The sequence below is a fragment of the Cricetulus griseus genome, chromosome 2, assembly GCF_003668045.3.
Source record: "Cricetulus griseus strain 17A/GY chromosome 2, alternate assembly CriGri-PICRH-1.0, whole genome shotgun sequence".
Classification (NCBI taxonomy): Eukaryota; Metazoa; Chordata; class Mammalia; order Rodentia; family Cricetidae; genus Cricetulus; species Cricetulus griseus.
This window is the reverse complement of record NC_048595.1, coordinates 427,918,134-427,937,021: the sequence shown is the minus strand read 5'-3', so window position 1 is coordinate 427,937,021 and position 18,888 is coordinate 427,918,134. Positions and strand designations below refer to the sequence as shown.

General features: G+C 44.0%; 1 protein-coding gene across 5 annotated transcripts in view; it reads right to left on the bottom strand.

Annotated features, from left to right (window-relative positions):
* Nucleotides 1-1,454: 1,454 nt before the first annotated feature.
* Nucleotides 1,455-18,888, bottom strand: part of Ttll4 (tubulin tyrosine ligase like 4) — a 44,049-nt gene continuing 26,615 nt past the window's right edge. For 3 of the 5 annotated variants that reach the window (XM_027397246.2, XM_027397243.2, XM_035441040.1), the window contains 15 exons: nucleotides 18,339-18,463; nucleotides 17,846-17,956; nucleotides 17,483-17,559; nucleotides 16,376-16,567; nucleotides 16,211-16,293; nucleotides 15,899-16,027; nucleotides 15,471-15,593; nucleotides 15,122-15,220; nucleotides 14,365-14,499; nucleotides 13,640-13,786; nucleotides 8,888-8,990; nucleotides 8,055-8,265; nucleotides 7,843-7,913; nucleotides 7,399-7,484; nucleotides 1,455-6,999 (listed from right to left, as the gene is read on the bottom strand). In XM_027397246.2, coding sequence (XP_027253047.1) covers nucleotides 6,741-6,999; nucleotides 7,399-7,484; nucleotides 7,843-7,913; nucleotides 8,055-8,265; nucleotides 8,888-8,990; nucleotides 13,640-13,786; nucleotides 14,365-14,499; nucleotides 15,122-15,220; nucleotides 15,471-15,593; nucleotides 15,899-16,027; nucleotides 16,211-16,293; nucleotides 16,376-16,567; nucleotides 17,483-17,559; nucleotides 17,846-17,956; nucleotides 18,339-18,463 — 1,951 coding nt within the window. In that variant the 3' untranslated portion in view covers nucleotides 1,455-6,740. The remainder of the gene's footprint in view (nucleotides 7,000-7,398; nucleotides 7,485-7,842; nucleotides 7,914-8,054; nucleotides 8,266-8,887; nucleotides 8,991-13,639; nucleotides 13,787-14,364; nucleotides 14,500-15,121; nucleotides 15,221-15,470; nucleotides 15,594-15,898; nucleotides 16,028-16,210; nucleotides 16,294-16,375; nucleotides 16,568-17,482; nucleotides 17,560-17,845; nucleotides 17,957-18,338; nucleotides 18,464-18,888) is intronic. The other 2 variants (XM_027397245.2, XM_027397244.2) reach the window with 2 other exon arrangements.

The window sequence follows — 18,888 nt, the reverse complement described above, 5'->3', positions numbered from 1 at the left end:
TGTTCTTCATCCCTCTCTTGCCAGTCAGGTCAAAGTGCCAAGCCTCTATGGATGGAGAGGCACTGGAAAAAGCATAGCTTCATTAAAATGTTGATGTTTCACTGAGAAGAGACAAAAGCAAGTCATAAAACCCTTTCAGCAACTCTCTCACATGATTGGATGGATAAAGTTGGTAATGGTGATAAATCATATAAATTTTATTTCCTCTTACTGCCTGGTACTTTTAAATGAATTTTTTTAGACTAAGAAAAAATTTCTAACATTAAAGTATATGAAGTATAGAGTCTCTGCCAACTTTACTTGTGATGAGATTAATACCTAGAATACATCATAAAGAACTTTTTAAATCAAATACCAACATCCCCAATGGGCCAATCAACAGGCAAAAAAACTGAACAGTTTTCAAAAACAATTACAAATAGTTGCATTAACACTCAATTAAAAAATTTTTTTAGATTTTTTTTTTTTTTTTTTTTTTTTGTTTTTTTGGTTTTTTTGGTTTTTCTAGACAGGGTTTCTCTGTGGCTTTGGAGGCTGTCCTGGAACTAGCTCTTGTAGACCAGGCTGGTCTCGAACTCACAGAGATCCACGTGCCTCTGCCTCCCGAGTGCTGGGATTAAAGGTGTGCGCCACCAACGCCCAGCTTCAATTAAAAAAATTAATGGCCAATAAATACATAAAAACTGTTCAACACCCTTAACCATCAGAGAAATACAAATCAAAACTATGTTGAGATTGCATTTCACCCATTCAGACTGGCTATTAAGAAAACAAATGCCACTGAAAATGTGTGGGAAGAGAAACACACATTGTTGGCGGGATGTAGTTAGTGCAGACACTGTGGAAATAAGTTCTAGTGAAACTAGAACTACCATATGGCCTAACTATACTCTTCCTGGGAAGACACCTGGGGGAATCTAAACATACCACAGAGAGACCTACACATCTATGTGAATTATAGCAGAGCTAGTCACCATAGCCAGATTCTGAACTAGCGTACTAAGTCCATCAGCTGATAGATAATGTTGCACATATACACAATGGCATTTTACTCATATATAAAGAACGCAACTGTGTCGTCATCTGCAGGGAAATGGATGAACAGGAGGCCATGTTAAGCAAAGTAAGCCAAGCTCAGAAAGACAAATACCAAAGCTGGGTGTGGTGGCACACACTTTTAATTCCAATACTAATTAAGGCAGAAGGACTGCTGCAAATTCAAGGCCAGTCTGGGCTAGCAAAGCAACCCACCATGAGCTTCAAGGGCTGAGGAGAAGGCTCAGTGGTTAAAAGCTGTTGCAGAGAACCCAAGCTGGTTCCCAGCACCCACATGAGGTGGCTCAGAACTGCCTGTTAACTCTAGCTCCAAAGAGATCTGACCTCTCAGGCCTTTGCACATACAAATACAAATTAAATAACCGTATTTTTAAAAGAACCCTTGCCACACTGGTTTCTCACATTAGCATACCCTTTATTCAAAGCGCGCACACATACACGTACAGCAGCTCTCAGTGAAGAAGAAGGAGACCAGGAGGAAGGGGACAGAGGGTAATGGGAAAGAAATGTACATGATGAAAATGTCATGACAAAACCCATCACTTCCTACAACAAATAAACTAGTGATAAAAAGGAATGAAGTACTGACTTGTTTTACAAAGTGAATGCTGAACTCATGCAAAGTCAGATAAGCCAGATACATATCACAGTTCTATTTATGTAAAAACATCCAGAATGGGTGAACCTACAACAGAAAGATTGGTGATTACTATGGGCAGGGAGAAAGGGGAGGGAAGGAGGAGGAGCAACTGCTTAACTGGCAGAGTTTGTTTTCAAGTTTAGAAAAATGTTCTAGAACCAGGGGAAGTGAAAGTTGTCCAATATATTATGAATACCACTGAAACATACACTTAAAACGCTAAAATTTAACACATCAATTTCAATCCAATTATAAAATGCACAAGTCTTACACAATTCACTAAGTTTTAGCAAGCATGTAATCCACAAAACAACACCCAAGAGTGTAGCGTTACTATCAACCCACAAGGTTTCTCCTTTACCATTGTTATGAAGGCAACCACAGCTGCTTTCGGCACCCATAGCTGAGTTCCCCTCCAAATTTCAGTTAACTATATAATATGCCTTCCTATGTCTGGTTTCTCTCAGTGCTTTGGGTCACAGGTAGATATGCTGTCTTTAAAAATTGCTTCAAGGGTTCAATCATGATCAACATCTTATGCTTACACAAGTCACATATGCAAGCTGCAACGGCTTTACCCATTCCAATTGATCCACAACTACCTTTCACTCTTAACTGTCCTCCTGTTACCTCATTGTGATCATGACTTTAATTTCTACATCTCATGAAATGGGTAGTGAGTGTGTGTGTGTGTGTGTGTGTGTGTGTTGTTTCTTAATCAGCTTTGGGCCAAGTAGTACAGCTCAGCAGCAGAGCACTTGCCAGGACTGAAAAATGAAAAAAAAAAAAAAATTAAAAAGGAAAGAAAATCAGCTTTATTTATTTACATATATACTTATTTCAACTATACAATTTTGAGGTCTGCCAACTATATGTGGTTGTTATGGTACCCACAATTAAGACATTTCCAATGTGCCTCTTTACAGTCAATCCCCCACTCCCCTCCATCACCTACAGGCAATCCTCAGCAATTCCTGCCTTCTATGACAATCATTTCCTTTTCTAGAATTGAATCAGAAAGCATATACACCTGTTTCTGGCTTTTTTTTCACTTATCCCAGCTTTTCCTCTTATGTCTAAACAGTATATCCTGAACAGATGTACTAACTTGTTTTTTCAGTAACTGCTGGCCACACAGGCTGTTCGACTTTTTAAACTACCAAACTGTCAATCAATGGGCCTGTGCATCCTTGTCAACAATACAGGCACTTCACAATGACTGTGCATTTCCAGATCTGGGTATTTCAAACTTTAAACTTGTTAGTGTTAAGTTTGACTTGTGCCTCTAGCAGCTGATAGGGTTCTAAACTTTCAAGCTAATTATCTTGATCAAATCCACAGCTCTAATCTCCCATGGGCACAATCAAAGCACAGTTCTCCAGTCAATGTGAGGGTTGGTTCTAGGACCTCCCAGATATCAAAGCACACAGATGTTCCAATCCCTTAGGTAAATGGAGTAACTCCTGCCGAGTTTAACCTGCACACATCCTCTGATGGACTTCGAATGGCATCTGGATTAAACTATCATACCCAATACAATGGGAATGTTATACAAATAGTTGTACTGCTTAGGAACACCAATGTAACAAGATGGGTCCTGCCAGACACAGCCACCACAGGCCTGAGAACATTTGCTGAGCTGACACAGCTCTGCCCTGAACCACCTGGCTCTGATACTGCTACTCCAAGAGGGAAGTAGTTTGGTAATCATTTTGATGTTTCAGGCTTTTTTTTTTTTTTTTTTTAGATGTCTTACACCCAATTTAATCCCCATAACTACATCTAAGAGATTGATATACCTGGTAACTAAACTGAAATTTAGAAGATATGAAAGCATTTTAAAGGTTGACCTCTCCAGTGGTAACAACCCCAGTATTCCAAATCTCAGCACATTCTGATGGTTAAGGCACACATGGGTCTTAGAATGCCGAAATATTAATCCCACTGTGGTCTCTCACGTAAGAAATCTGTTAAGACCAACTTAAGACTGCTTGCTGCTCCCACTGATCTGAAGCTGATGGAGGGAGGTCAAAAGAATCCACACAGGTCGTTAGGTATTAGAAGAATGTTTAAGGCTAAGCATGGCTGGAGAGGCTGTCCCAAGTGACAAGATACAGTTCTCTAAAATCCATCATTTCCAGGACCAAAGCAAACTACACAGTGGAGCCTAATCAGAGGGAGCCTTCAGTACTAGCAAGAAGCCAATGGGAACACTCTTTAGTAGCCTTTGGCCATCACCTTATTCCAGGTAACTAATTCAGCTGAAGAACGTGGAAATCGCTGTGTGTGGATTAATCTTCTTCACTGGCCCTCAACAGTGCTGAATTGCCACAGAAGCCACCAAGAATGTTCTTTGGCTGTGGTGATAGGAAGTCACTTTCAGCAAAACAGCTGCCACCCTAAGAGTGGACCTGGTGACACCATCCCCTGGTGCAGTTGCTAGGTCCACACAGCAGGCCTCTAGCTCCTACTTGACTCGGGATCTGTCTTCTGTGCTGTTTGGCTTTAGATACCAGGAATGCACTCACTCTTGTTATTCTTTGCCAATCAGGGTTCTTGGGATAACCAAATTACCAATTCACATACATATTCATAATGCTTAATGCTCCCCTCCGTGGGACACTTACATGCTGTAAAGGTGAAACCAGACAAGTGATTCCCATTGGAGTGCTACCATTCAAAGGAATAATGAAAACTGTAATTAGTGAACACTAGGTGAAGGATGATGGGGTGTCTAGACACTGTTCTGGCCTCTTCTGGGACATCTCTGTAGTTGTTCCCATCAAGGAAAGGTTTATTGGCTTGCCTCTACTTCCTAAATGCTCGGATTAAGGACAAGAGCCACCACACCATTTCAAGGGAAGATTTTTACATTTCTTGCACAGAACAGTCCCCAGTCCTTTTGTTTGGTTTAAATTTTCACAACTCTGCAGGGTAGGTCTCATGTTCTTGCTTGTCTCAGGAGCCTTTGCTTCCATTCTTCTAGAGGCTGGGGAAGTCCTTAACTTGGGAAAACAACGATGCAGTCTAATAAATATGTACTCAACTACACTTCCAAATTTAAAACTTTCAAAACCCATTATTTTTTAAAAATCCCTCATTCAATTGAATGCTATCTATTGTTGACTAGCCAGTGCTAAAATATGCAGTGAAATAATTTATCAAAATTTCACTCTCTTGAGAATGAGACGTAACTCCCACTAACAAAACAGATCCATCAGCTTCAAATGTAATGAAGATTCAATAAATACAGTGTGTGGTTGGGCCCAGCAACACATGCATACAGACTATAGCATTTATGAGGCAGGCCTGGGTCACCTCAGAACACAAAACAGAAACTGCCAGTGTACTGCTCTCATTGAGGGCAGTACACTGCCCAAGTCCCTACCCCTGGTGGACCCCAGACTGCTACAGTACTGTTCCTTCTCTGCAGTTGCAGGGTTGGAAACTGTGATGGGGATCCTCAGAGGCAGGCTGAGGAATTAAGTCCATTTTCAAGGAGTAAACTGGCTTAAACAGGCCTCTGCACCAAAGACATGCATTGGGCGTAATGTTGAGTAAAGGCCTATTTTCTCCTGGGCAGACTATGTCCCTTTGTCACATGTGCACTAGAATACTGTAACCATGAGGACAAGAGGGTGTTGGCTGTTGATATCAGATTTTCCAGGATGGCCATGGACTCTCCCTCCCACTGTGGACTGACTCTGAAACAGAAAGTACTGCTTAGAACTCTGCCATCCAGCTTTCTTCACAACTGTCAACACAACCTTAGGACTGACCGCCATGTCTACCTACTCTGTGACCTTGAACCCAGTCAGGTCTCTCTTATCTTTCCAGGCTTCATGCCAATTGGCCACAGGACTCTGGGAGTCATGACAAGAGAGTCTCCCTCTTTCCAAAGCTCAGAAGAATGAGGATGAGACCAGGGTGATTCTCAGTTGCTGGGCTTCCAACCTGTTGTACAAAGGGCAAAGCTTGCTTATCAGACCATAGGGCCAATTGGCTTCTTATATGTCCCACTGCTAGACAAACTAGAGACTGCAGGTCCCAGGGAGGAGGGGAGTGCTAGGCTAAGGAGGGCCATTGCTCTAGTGAAACTCTCCCACCTTGGGCTTCCCTGGGCTCTACTTCCCCACATTGGGGAGGACAGCAATGCTTCTGCTTCAGGGGCTAGTGTGCTTGGAGAGCTGTATGCACAGTTAACTCAGTGTTTATTCAGTGCTTAGAGTTCACTGAGTCCCGAAGGGAGGTAGATTTAACTGAGTATAGACTGTCAGAGATAAGAAGTCTGTCCTACAAAAATGATTGTGTTAAAACCCACCTGCCAAGGCACCAAACCCTGCTTAAAGCAAAACAGACTATAAGACTTCCTGTATTGAGGGGAAACAGCTCATTCCACCCTCCTCTATATAACCATGACTAAAATTATCTGGGATCCTTCAAGGGAGCCCTGGAGAGTCACAGAAGATGGAGGGCTACTGACTAAGTGGAACCTTAACTGCAGATATGTTATGGAGGTCACCCCAAGACCAGGATGCCTGTCATGGTTTCCCCTGCTTTGTCTTTGAAGAAGACTGGAGGTTTCTAAAAATGGCTCTTTAAGACAAGGATGTGCAGGGGACAAAAGACTTAAGGAAATCAGGACCTTTTAGGAATTCCTCTCAATTACAGAACAAGAGACTTCTGTGTGTTTAGCACATTTTCTCCTCTTGAGCAACAACTCAAGCCCTATACCAGGGCCTCAAATAAATCACACATGGCTCTCAGAGTAGAAACCAAACCCTGCTTTATAAGGCTGCTTGGCCGCCACTGGCTTCTCTACTGAGATATGAGGTGCCAGCCAGGCAGTGAGGTGACAGAGGGTGGAACCTTCCTCACCTTCTCCCCATCACCACCACCCCTCCAGCCCTCCAGATGCCCGCATCTACAATAGAACCACTTCAAAAAAATACTCTGATGAGGGGCAAAGTGGAGGCGGGTAGAGGCTCAGGCTCATTAGCAGGTCGGTTCCCTTGAGGTAGCTGAGTGCTCCTGTGCAGACCAGTCACAGGCTCACAGCAGTCAGGAGGGAGTCACTGGCTGACTGGGAAGTGGAGGAAGCACAAAGTCTGGAATTGTGCCCAGAGTACTTGAGTACAGGTAACACCTGGGTAGAGTGGTTGGACTCTTTGCTGGTGTCCTCATTGTTCTTTGAGGATGAAATCTTCCTGGATAAGGGGGAAAGACCAGCATGACTCTTCTTGGGCTTGGGTAGTATCCCATCTTCAGAGGACAGCATGTTTCCCTCGGAGCAGCTTTGCTTTCTGAAGGCAAAAACATAGCTGAAGCTAAGACTAACATGTAATTTATGCCCCTAGAGTCTAAGGCAAGTACCCACAAAATTATGGCTGTGGACACTACTATATGGACATACTAGTAGCCATAAAATACTTTTTATTACTGTGGCACTGAGAACTGAAGTGCAATGACCAATTGGAGGAAATGGTAAGAGGCCTCAGGACTTCCTACAGAAGGTACAGCTAAAAAGTGTCTGTTTCTGCAGATGGGTCTTTCCTGAGCATCCCAAACATCACCAGGAAGAAGATATTGAGGTTGTATATTCCTAAGTGGAGAAATCCTTTTGCTGTGGCAGTCTGGGGTAGAGGAAAAAAACTCCAACTCCCCAACTCAATAGAGCCCTCTCTCGCTGAAGTAGCACTCACCTTGACTTGATGCGTTCTAATTTGCTGATGGCACTGGGTGTCCCATCACCCTTTGAGGCAGTCATGATCGATGTTGGCAGAGACCACTATGAACAAAGGGCCAGGTTGAGTCCAAAAATTAATGTTTAGGGAGGGCCTTAGGGTTCTTGTTCATCTCTGCCACTCTGTGAACACAGCACCCTCACCTGCCCTATGCTACATCATGGATTCATGCAAGTAACTCTTGGTTCTCTCCCGAAAGAGACAGAAAGTAAGGCTATAGATCAATTTTTGATCCTTCAAAGGCAGGCATCCAGTGCATTCTTGTAAATAACTACATCCTTGAAAGGGAGACAAAGAGGTGGGGACTAAGAGATAAGGGAGAAGTGGGTACCCACATGCCCATAAGCCAACCACAATGCACTCAGGAGTGTGAGAAACTTCACCTTATACTGGCACACTTACCAATGGAGCTGAGTCAGAGACAATCCCCGTGTGGAAGCCTTTGTAGCACCAATTCCGGAGCAGATCTACTCCTAGGACAAGATGAACATGATTGGGACTTAACAGGGAAGAAGCAACTGCTTACCTCCTTTCCAAAAAATCCTATCTCTTGGCCTAATGGGATTTAATCTCCTTCTAAATATGGTCTCCTGTGGGCCAGAAAGGCATATCACCTTTGAGCTTGTTTCCATGGTACTTCTGTTCCCACTGGGTGGTGAGAATGTTGAAATATCGTGGCTGCTCAAAAAAACGAAGATAACGAGAAGAGATTCGAGAAGGAAAAATTCTTTCAAATTGACCACGACGAGAAAACTCATCTTCCATCTCGACCAGAACCCGAACATCATCTGGTGTCAAGACATCCAGCACAGACGCATAGAAGTCCTGTGGCCCAAGGAATAGGAAGAAGGGCAATGTGTGTGACAGTGTGAGCCAGACATTGAGACAAGCAGCTGGGTTAGGGAGCAGAGCTCTGGGGCACTAGGTCTCCAGGACTCCTGGGGGACTCCCTATGTCACCTGATCTGACGTGAGCCAGATTTTACCCTATCCCTTCCTGAATCCAACGGTCTGAGCTCTTGCGGGAAGACACTGATGGCTAACGCCAAGGAACCATTTGGGCTGAGGTAGAAGAATGAGCTATTGAGTCAAGGTTGGTGCCCAGCAACTCAGATTTGGCAGCCTATGCCTACCTTTCTCACATCTGGGTCCCACATTTACTTTGAGAAGTTCAATCCTCCTGGGTCTTCCAATGACTCTCAGGAAAGTAAGTTCATAGGGGTTAAATGTGATGGTTTTCACAAGAGTGAACTAAGATAGCACAATGCTAAAAGCATGGTGACAACCATCCACTTTTCCAGAAAGATACAGGTGCCAACAAATCTGCGTATCACAAGATCCCAGTTCTTGGTAAGAAACTCTGATCTAGACAGGAAAGCTGATCTTCCTGGAGCCTCTGATGTTTGACTGAGAGCTGTTGGTAACTGGAGAGAAAATAAATCTCCTACCTGGTCGGGAATTTTCTGTGTCAGGTAATAGGCTTTCTTCATCTTCTGTGCAGTAAAATGCTCTGGAGTCATTTGACATTTGTCCCTAGGAGAGCTTGGCAGGCTAGAGACGAACAAAAAGCAACAGGCAAGTCAGCAGCTTCTTGTGCTGAGAAAACACAGAGAGAGGATCCAGTGCGAGACTCCTTCCCAAGCACAGATGAAGACACATGGAGACACTTGTCCCTTCACCAGATCACTCTAAAGTACACTCTATCCAAATAGCTTGTCATCCACAACCAAGTGCCACGAGATAACTCAAAGAGGCAGGCACACCAATTTGACAAAAGCCTGGAGTGAGTCTGATTATTTGACCCTTCGGTTAACATGCACTACAAACCAAGCTCTGCCCTGCTGGCTGGAGAACCCTGGGAAGACGCTTCCTTTCCCATACTTCAGTTTCATTATCATCACTGTATCACTATTCTTTTTTAAAACTTTATGAGACAGAGTCTAAGTCTGGAACTCAAGATGGCCAGGAACTCACTATATAGTTCAAAGCTAGCCTTGAATTCATGTCAATCCTCCTGCCTCTTTACTTACGGAATTATAGATATGGGCCAGTACATGGCTATGGTCACTGTTGAGATATAAAAATGGCTAGCAGGATAGTGAGATGGTAAGGGTGTTTGCCACCAAGCCTAATGACCTGAGTTCAACACCTGGAATCTACACGTATCTGGTATCCCAAGAAACTTTTTCCCAAAGGATCCTGAAGAAAGTTCCTACTTGATTTAAAAAAAAAAAAAAAAAAAAGAAAAGAAAAGAAAAGAAAAAAAAGCCATTTTCCCTATCTCTGGCAAAAGGAACCTGTGGCTCTTCTACTAACATATGACTGTGGTGCCTACTGACTTGTCAAAGTCAATGCTAGCCTCTAGGCTCATTAAGTCCTTGCTCACAAGCCCCATCCCAGCTCACAAGCTCCCTTTCTCCGTTCCCACTAATCCATCACTTCTCTCTGCTTTCCCTGGGAGACAGCCTCAGCAGCTTAGAGTAAATGTCCCCTCTCACCCAGAGTAGCTTTTCTTTCCTGCACTCACTTTTCATTCTTCTGGAGCCAAAACCCCAGGAGCAGCATAAACGGGCTCCCTTCCATCAGACTTGGCTATCCTAAGCCAAGCTGCTGATCTGACTCTCCTAAGGTATGTACAGATCAATTATTTCTGCTGGCTTTTGCCACCCACCATATTTGGCCTCATTCCAAATTCTAGAGTCTACCTCTCCTTGTTTCTTTGGCTCCTGGAGCTTGCTATGCCCACATGACAACGTCTCTCTAGTGGCTAAGTGTCACCACAGAGCAGCCTGCTTTGTTTACTATTACTACAAAAGCCACACCAGAGTGCCAGGATGCTCCTGCCACCACCCCTTACGTTCCACTCACAAGGACAAGGCACACCTTTCCTCTGTGAATTGGAACATTTCTCATTTTGCTCAGGGACACAGCAGATGGAGATCCTTGTCACAAGAACACTTCGTCCACCTCAGCTCAACTCTCTTTCTCTCATCTTCTTCTAAGAACAACAACTCCACCTGCAGTCCCACTAGGCTATCTCTTGGCTCCCACTTGCAGCCTATTCTGTGTTCTGTCTCTCCCTTAAGTCCTCCTAGACTTCTCCTTCCTCAGGCAGCTCCTCCCACAGCTTCTCTAGGTGCCAGCACATCCTGTCTACATGTTTTCTTTTGGAGCTTATAGTAACTCCCCTGTTGCAGAATATTTGTTTACACTGTGAAGATTTAAGGTGCCTTTGCCAGGGCACCTTAATAAAGAGGTGAATGGCCCATAGCTAGGCAAGAAGAGGTTAAATGGGACTTCCAGGACAGAGAGGACTCTGGGAAGAAGAAAGGTGTAGTTCCCAGCCAGACAGGGAGTACAGACAGGAAATGCAAGATAGAAAAGAGGTAATGTCTCATGGCAAAACATAGATTAAAAAATATGGGTTAATTTAAGTTATAAGAGCTATCCGAGACAAGCCTAAACTAAGGGCCAAGCTTTCGTAACTAATATTAAGTCTCTGGGTCATTATTTGTGGGCTAGCGGTCCAAAGATAGTCTGACAAGAAAGCTTGCTACATATACGCCCAACATGGGGCCATGTATATCCATCCTGAGAAAGCTTTTTAAAAAAAGTTCAGAACACAGAGTCAAACATGGCTTCCTGGTGACCACAGTCTCTTGGGTAGGCTCAGGGCTCTTTTAAAGGGCCCTGCTGTGCAGCAGAGGACTTGAGCAGGTAAAACAAAACAAAACCCCTACTGATGGGACTCAGCAAATTCTCAGAGCTGGAGCATTAGGCACAAGGCTCCTGCTGGTACAGGCTAACACAAGACTAGGCTCTCATAGAACTAAGGGGGGTGGAGCCAACCACCAGCACCACAGGTCATTTAAGGTTTGTCTCCCATGGTCAGAGAAGGCTATAGACATGCAGTAAAGTGGTCCAGACCAAGAAAACCTGTAAATAGATGCAGTAAAAAATAGGTATAGACAGTCATAAAAAACAGCTTAAAAATAATAAAGTCCTTAAACAAAGAGTAAAGTAATAGAAAAATAATTAAGCCATGGGAAATACACAGGGCATCTGGACCCTCTATGGTGCTTTGTTGACGATGAATCTTTTGAATGTTAATGTACAAAAAAAAAAAAAAAAGCCACTGAGAGACATTAGATTATGGAAACAACTAAATTAAATGAACCTATATATTTTAAGATTGTCTTAGCTTCAAAATGAAGTCAGGAAATGAGTTGCGTTGGGCAATATGTCTTTGTTTCCACAGGAAACAAAAAGTTATGGTTCTCTTCAAAATTAATAAAGATCAGATTGATTGGGGGAAGACCTAAAAATCTTAGCTATAGACATGAAGACAAAAAAACAAGAAAGACTACAGAATAGACAGCATATATGCTGATCTCTCTACTATGAGACTGGATGAGACATAATCAATCTTGTTGGCTACAGAGTTCTTACGACAGCTTGATTATGCAGTCCAAATGGACTTATAAAGTTGACAGATGCCTTTTACCTCCTCAAATTCAAAACAACAACAACAAAATCACCTTTAGCTGACTTGTGCAAACTGCACAAATCCTTGTGGTAATGCAGATATGTTACCTTTAAAAGTTTGTGTTTTTAGAAAAAAGGACCAGACACAATAAAGACAAGGACCCAGATGATCCAGCCTCCCAGAAGCCTCTGTTGCAGTTTCCTCAAAATTCTGTATCCAGAACAACTTCAAAGTTGCTAGCTGAAATGGTCCACCCTCCAGTCAAGACTTCAGATAAGTACTACACTTTCCCATCACATAGAGAATAAACAAAAAATAACAGAGCTAGCTCTCCCAGGACTAGACTATTAATCCAATTTGCTCAGGGTCCTCTAAAGATTCCAGTATCCTCAGAGAACAGAAAACAGTCTAGAAAACATGACCCCCACATTCCCATGAGGTGGGTGGATGGTTTTTGGACTTTGGTGGGTTATGGATGTTTGTCATCATTTAGGGGGGTTGGTTGGAAATTGTTACTGGACAAAGAAAGGGAGGAAATCAAGCAAGGGAGGAGGTTAGATTGAAGGATCTCTTTCTGGAAAAAAAAAAAAAAAGGGGGGGGTGGATATAGGGATGCTAGGATAAAAAGTAGAGGTAGACAGATCTCTGTGAGTTTGAGACCAGTCTGGTCTACGAGAGCTAGGCTCCAAAGCTACACAGAGAAACCCTGTTTCCAAAAGCAAAAACAACAACAAAAAACCCAGAAATTTCTAAGGTTAGAAAGGTATACTCAAGTTAACAGAATGTAACTTAGAAATTTATGTCTAACCACTTATGTTGTTGCTAACTCTGTTCAACACCAGGCTTCTAGAGTAATATTTAAGGAACAGCATAGGTATGTTTGATAAATAAGGCTTATAAATTTTTTTTTAAGATTTATTTATTTATTATGTGTACAACAATCTGCCTCCATATATGCCTGCACACCAGAAGAGGGCACCAGATCTCATTATACATGGCTATGAGCCACCATGTGGGTGCTGGGAATTGAACTCAGGACCTCTGGAAGAGCAGACAGTGCTCTTAACCACTGAGCCATCTCTCCAGCCCAGCTTATAAATTCTTAAGATCTATTCAGGTTCACAGTAATATATGTTTAGCCTCTTTGTCTTTGCTAAGTTTGTTATGCTTCAGCTTTAGCTATTTGGATAAACTGAGTCATTCCTTAACTACCCTAGTACTTACTGAATATTCCCTGTCCCCAAGAGTAGTTTCAAAGCTTTGGAGGTATGAAGGAAAACCTCCACACTGTGGTGTTTCAAAAAGATGTCTAAAACTAGGCTTTGATGATAGATAGGGAATCTGGATGAGGGGCATCTATAGAATGAAGAAACCACATAAGCACAGGAAAGAACACTACCTAGTCCTTAAGGATCTGCCAGGGCACCACAATCAGGCAGAGTAGAAACATACACCCAGGAAAGGTGGCTGGGGCCATCAATGTCCAAGTAAGGAGGTTAAATTTGATCGTTGGGCCCTGTGGAGACTTATGAACAAAAGTAATCAGACTTACTCTCAGGGTACTGGTGTGGCAGTGGTATGTGGACAGACAGCAGGGGCAGACTGAGCCATAAAGGAGACCAAGCAGAAGAGAGGCTCCCGAACCCCTTCCCTCCCCAAATCATAATGTGCTGCTCATGCTGCCACCCCAACCTAGGGAAGCTGAGAAACATACCTGGTGCTTGAGCTGCTGGTGCTGCTGGTGCTGCTGGAACTGGAGAGGATATCCTCCATGTTGGGCAGAACAAAGCCTGCCAGGTTCAGGAGATCTCGGATCATCTGGCCCTTGATGCTGATGTCCAAGGGAGAATTGGAGTGGAGGCTGCAGGGGAAGAATGCAAAACAGGTTCAAAGCAGCATTCCAGAACCATTTTGGGTCCTACATCCAAATCAGGGCTTCTTATTTTCTGACTTCTAAATAAAAAAGAGACTCCAATACCCACATTTGTGAACATCTTCAACAAATATGCTCAGCTGGGTGTGGTGGCTCATGCCTTTAATCCCAGCATTCAGGAGGCTGAGGCAGGAGAATCTCTTGAGTTCAAAGCTAGCCTGATTGACAGAGTGAGTTCCAGAACAGCCAGAAATACAATAGAGGAAACCCTGTCACAACCAACCAACCACCACAACAAAACAAATACCCTCACGAAGCTAGATGAACCTGCCCATGCCCTTAGTTTGCTAGACAATGGTAGGGATCAACAAGGGTTTGATAACCCTTCTCTATTCTCAAAATTCCTTAAGATAACAACAAAGAATCAGTGAGTCAGTAAATACAGACCATGACAGGAAGACACATGTCCTAGTGAAGGAAAGACCTTGCCATGTCAACAAGACAATGACAAAGATTCGGAGGATGAAAGATGGATTCTACTCTGAGTAACTAACAGCACCACCTACCTTGGAGAAATATTGACTTCTAGAACCCAGGGCTTTAGGTTCTCATCCAGCATGATGTCAAAACCAAAGAGTTCATGACAGCTGTAGGGGCGCCGGACATACAACTTCAGTAGGTTGGTCACGTAGGGCTCTGACCTGCCAATGGGATATCTTGAATTAGGAGGGCAGAAGCAACTTTCTCTTCAAAACTGCCTCCCTGAAGCCCACATAGGGATACATGCATGCAACCCCCATGCAGAAAGCAGGGAAAAGAAGAAGCAGGGAAATTAGGAGTTCCATCTCAACCATTAACACCATCCCTCCCCACCCCAAAACAATGGCTCTTAAGGGATGTGCCTGATCTGAACCATCATCTTGATTAAGTTCGTAAATGAGCAATATGGTGGTTTGAATGAGAACAGCTCCCACAGGCTCATATATATTTGAATAGTTGTTTCCCAGCTGGTGCAAATGTTAGGGAAGGATTAAGAGGTATGGCCTTGTGGGAGAAGGTGTGTCACTAATGGTGGGCTTTGAAATTTCAAAAGTCCAAGCCATTCCTAGTTAGCTTTCTCTGCTTTGTGCTAACTTCCTGGAATCCTAAACTCCAAATTAAATTCTTTCTTTTGTAAGTTGCCTTGGTCATGGTGTTTTATCACATCAACAAAAGAGTAAGCCCCGTCCTCAAAACTGAAACCCAAAATGAATACAGCTTAGAGCATAGCAGAGAGGCAAGAAGAAAATATGAGGGTTCAGCCAAAGTAGCACTGAAACTCACGAGATGATGGTTTTGACAACAACATCCTTTATCTTCTCCCAGATAGCATCACTATTAATTCCCTTCTGGCTCAGATAATTCCACAAAGCCTTCAGTGCCCTGAAGGGGGAGAAGGAAGTATTTAAGGTTATGTCCTAGAAGTGAGTGACAAGAGAAAACAACAAGGAGTAAGGGGCTAAAGATATCTGCTTTGTATCTCCCCAGTGATATTTTGAAATAAGAAAGATGCATCTGGATGCAAACAGACCAATTCTGAAGTGACAAGTGCACTAATACTGCTCAACTACTGCCCCAAACCTCTCAAACGCAAAGCCCTTTCTGGGTTCAAGACAGAGTTTTGATAGGGTACCATTTGTGGCCCTGGCAGGCTGTCTCATCAGCATTGGACTGGTACTCCACATTCTTTTTATTGACACTGTAGTTGGTCAGGTGCATGAACTTGTTGCTAAGACTCTTCATGGAAGGGGAATACCTGGAAGTGAGAAGAATGGCGAGGCAAGATCAGATGGAAAATAGTCTAAATATTTCCCCAGAAAGGAGATAAAGGACAAGGGCACAGATTTGTTCTGTTCCTGAAAGGCCCTTTAAGTTCTAGAAAAGCACAGCTAATCTACTTGGCAACCTCAGTCCCACAGGAACTCTTTCCTCATTTCCCACCCTCCCATCTTCCTTACTGACAAAACCACCAAGTCATCTGTGCCTTTTCTGCTGAGTGTCCTCATCCCAAGGAAAGGAAATCTCCCAGTGTCAGGGGAACACCTCACCACCAGCACATACTTGCAACTGGCAAAGCGGACGAGTCCATCCGAAAAGAGGTAAATCCGTAGAGGATCATAAGAAGTAACATAAACATAGATCCGAAGATCAAATTTGCTGCCACTAATGAGGTAGGGTTTGTGTAGATACCTAGAAAGAGGAAAGGCTAACTTTATACCCAGCCAGATGAATGCACAAGCTGTGGTGAAACTTTCAACAGTTGACTAAGGAAGTTCTTTGGCTGGGAGGTCACAAGGTAGAATACTATAAGAAGGTAATTCAGAGACCAGGAAGGCAGGAAGATGGAGAGGAATGTGAGCTAGATAGGCTCACCTCTGTACCAGGAGGGGCCTGCGCTTGGGGAGCTGACTCCACTTGTGAATGACCTGAATGCCAATGCCTCGAGCAGATGCTGGCTAGAAGTCAAAGGGGAAGGAGATGAGATCTGCTCTGTCTTTCCACTCGTCCCATCACCTACTTCTCCCTTTGCCCACTCACTGGCTTCACAATCCACTTCTGACGGCTGCTGCTCTCCCAGGCTTTGCGCAGGAGTTTGGCATCCTGGGGCAGGATAAAAGACTGGGGGAAGAAACTGAACTCTTTCTTGCCAAAACGGCTCTGCATTCGAGACAGGTTCCGCCACAGTCGGTCCTTCCTACCAATCTGGAAGGAGCCTGGGAAGTGGTTTAGCTACGGAAGGGACAAGAGACAAAGAGAAGGAAAGGGCAGAGGTGAGACCATGAGGAATAAGTTAAGCCCTACCCATCATTCCAACATCCCTTGCAAAGTTCATGTTCCTTTCTATCTTTCTGCTACCATCTAGACACAAACTATAGTCACCTGGAAAGAGTGAGTCAATTAAGGAACTGCCTCCACTTTAGACTAGCCTGTGGGTATGTCTGTGGGGTATTTTCTTGATTAACTATTGAGGTAAGAAGGCCCACGCCCACCTTGGGCAGGACTGTCCCTAGGTAGGTGGTTCTGAGTTGTATGAAAAAGCAAGCTGAGCAAACCATGGAGATGAGCCTGTAAGCAGTGTTTCTCTACAGTCTCTGGTCAGTTCCTGCCTTGGCTTCACTGAGTGATGGACTGCAAACTGTAAGCCAAAGTAAAAGACTTCTTCCCCATACTGCTTTTGGCAAGTGCTTTACCACAGCAACAGAGAAGCAAACTAGAACAGTCATGATAGTCACTTTGAATACAAAGGAAAAGCTATTAATTATTCCCCTATGACAGCATGTGAAGCAAGATAAGGAAAGCACCAGGCCATTAGGGAGTCTAGTGACAGGAGGACACAGTGTTCCAACAGAACACAGAACCCTCTTTATATAAACGTAGCTTATGGAGTGGAAATAGCAGTGGTAACAGGAAACTCAACCAACTGAAAACAGACAAGGCCTCTCAGGACATGGAATGACAAGCACCTGAGTGGCAATAGGACTGGGGTGGGAGACACTATGCTGAGACCCCCACGGTGCTCTCTCTAGAACACTCCTCTGTAACTGTCCTCCCATGACTGTTCTTCTACCACTCCCTCTCACTGCCCCCACACCACCCTCACTCACCCTGGCCTCGTCCATAGGACAGCTCCTGGAAAGGACCTACCTTCTGATGCTCTCTAATGGATCGAAAACCAGGAGACTTCATGTGGTGACCCCAGCAGCCCAGCCAGTCATCATTCCCTGCAGAAGGCAATCAGGAAGTCAATCTCACTTAATAGCTCAGACTCTGGACAGAACAAGGCCTCACAATTGGACTCAGAGGTGATTTAAGAGTTACCATGGGAGCTGCCCTACCTGAGGCCTCAGGACCAGGGCCAATTTGGAGCAACTGGCTCAGCCCAGAGGACTTTCAGAGGTTGGAAGCTTAAAGACAGGATCACCACATACAACAGGGCATCTCTAAGGCTCTCTTCCTGCCCAAAACCCATCTGGTAGGGTAAGGAGGTGAGTGGGGAGAGTAACTCACTCTTGCTGATTTTGAAGTGTGACCGTCCAATGGTCTGCTTGACAATGTTAGGGGTCACTGTGCTCATCTTCCACCGAAGTAGCTTCCTCTGTTCCCATGGAAGTTTTTCCACTGGGGAAAGGCAAGAGCAGAGGGTCACAGTGAGTAGATAAAAAAGATGGCAGTGGTGCCCATCCTTTCCTGGGCAGACACATCAGGTTTTTAAAAAGTGCATTTTATGGAAGGAGGGGGCTGTGAGGAGTGAGGAGCAAAGGAAAGGCTGGAAGGAGACAGAAACTGATTAGAGGCCATGTGCTAAGCTAGAGATTATAGACTGAGAAAGGCCAACAAAGGACAGACAGGAAGTCTACTACTGAACCTACTACATCCCGGTAGGAACTAAGCACAGGGCAATAACTACTTCAACAGCCATTCTGGAAGAGCTCTCCCACCTTGTCCCCTCCACCCAGGTTAGCTGGCATCCTCCTGGACTTTGTCCCTTGGTTACATTTACCTCTTTCATCCCGAGTTCCAAAATAGATGGTAGGGGATACATTGGGGAAGAGACTGTAGATGAGGGCTGGTCGTACAACTTTCTCATGACTGGGAAGAGATTTGGACATTAAATCCACACAGTTCCTGTGATGGAAAACAGAATCATTCTGCAAATATGAACTCATTCAGTACTAGAACTAACCTACCTATAGTTATGTATACCATTAAATGCCACTACCAAGAATCAAAGGTGCTAACACTTTTGATAGCACATCTCCAGCAGATCCTGTGATAAATTACAGGTTAGGAAAGACCCAGAAAGAGTTCTGAAAGTGGAGTCTGAGTGGACACTAGAAGACTGCTACACTACGACAAGTAGGGGAGAAAAAGGATGACAGTGATAACTAAAAGGAAGATACAGAAATGTTTTTATTTTGTGTTTTGGTTTCTTTGGGACAGGGTTTCTATGTAGCTTTGGCTGTCCTAGAACTCACTCCAGAGACCATGCTGGCCTCGAACTCACAGAGATCCATCTGCCACTGCTTCCCAAGCCACCCAGCCCAGTGAGG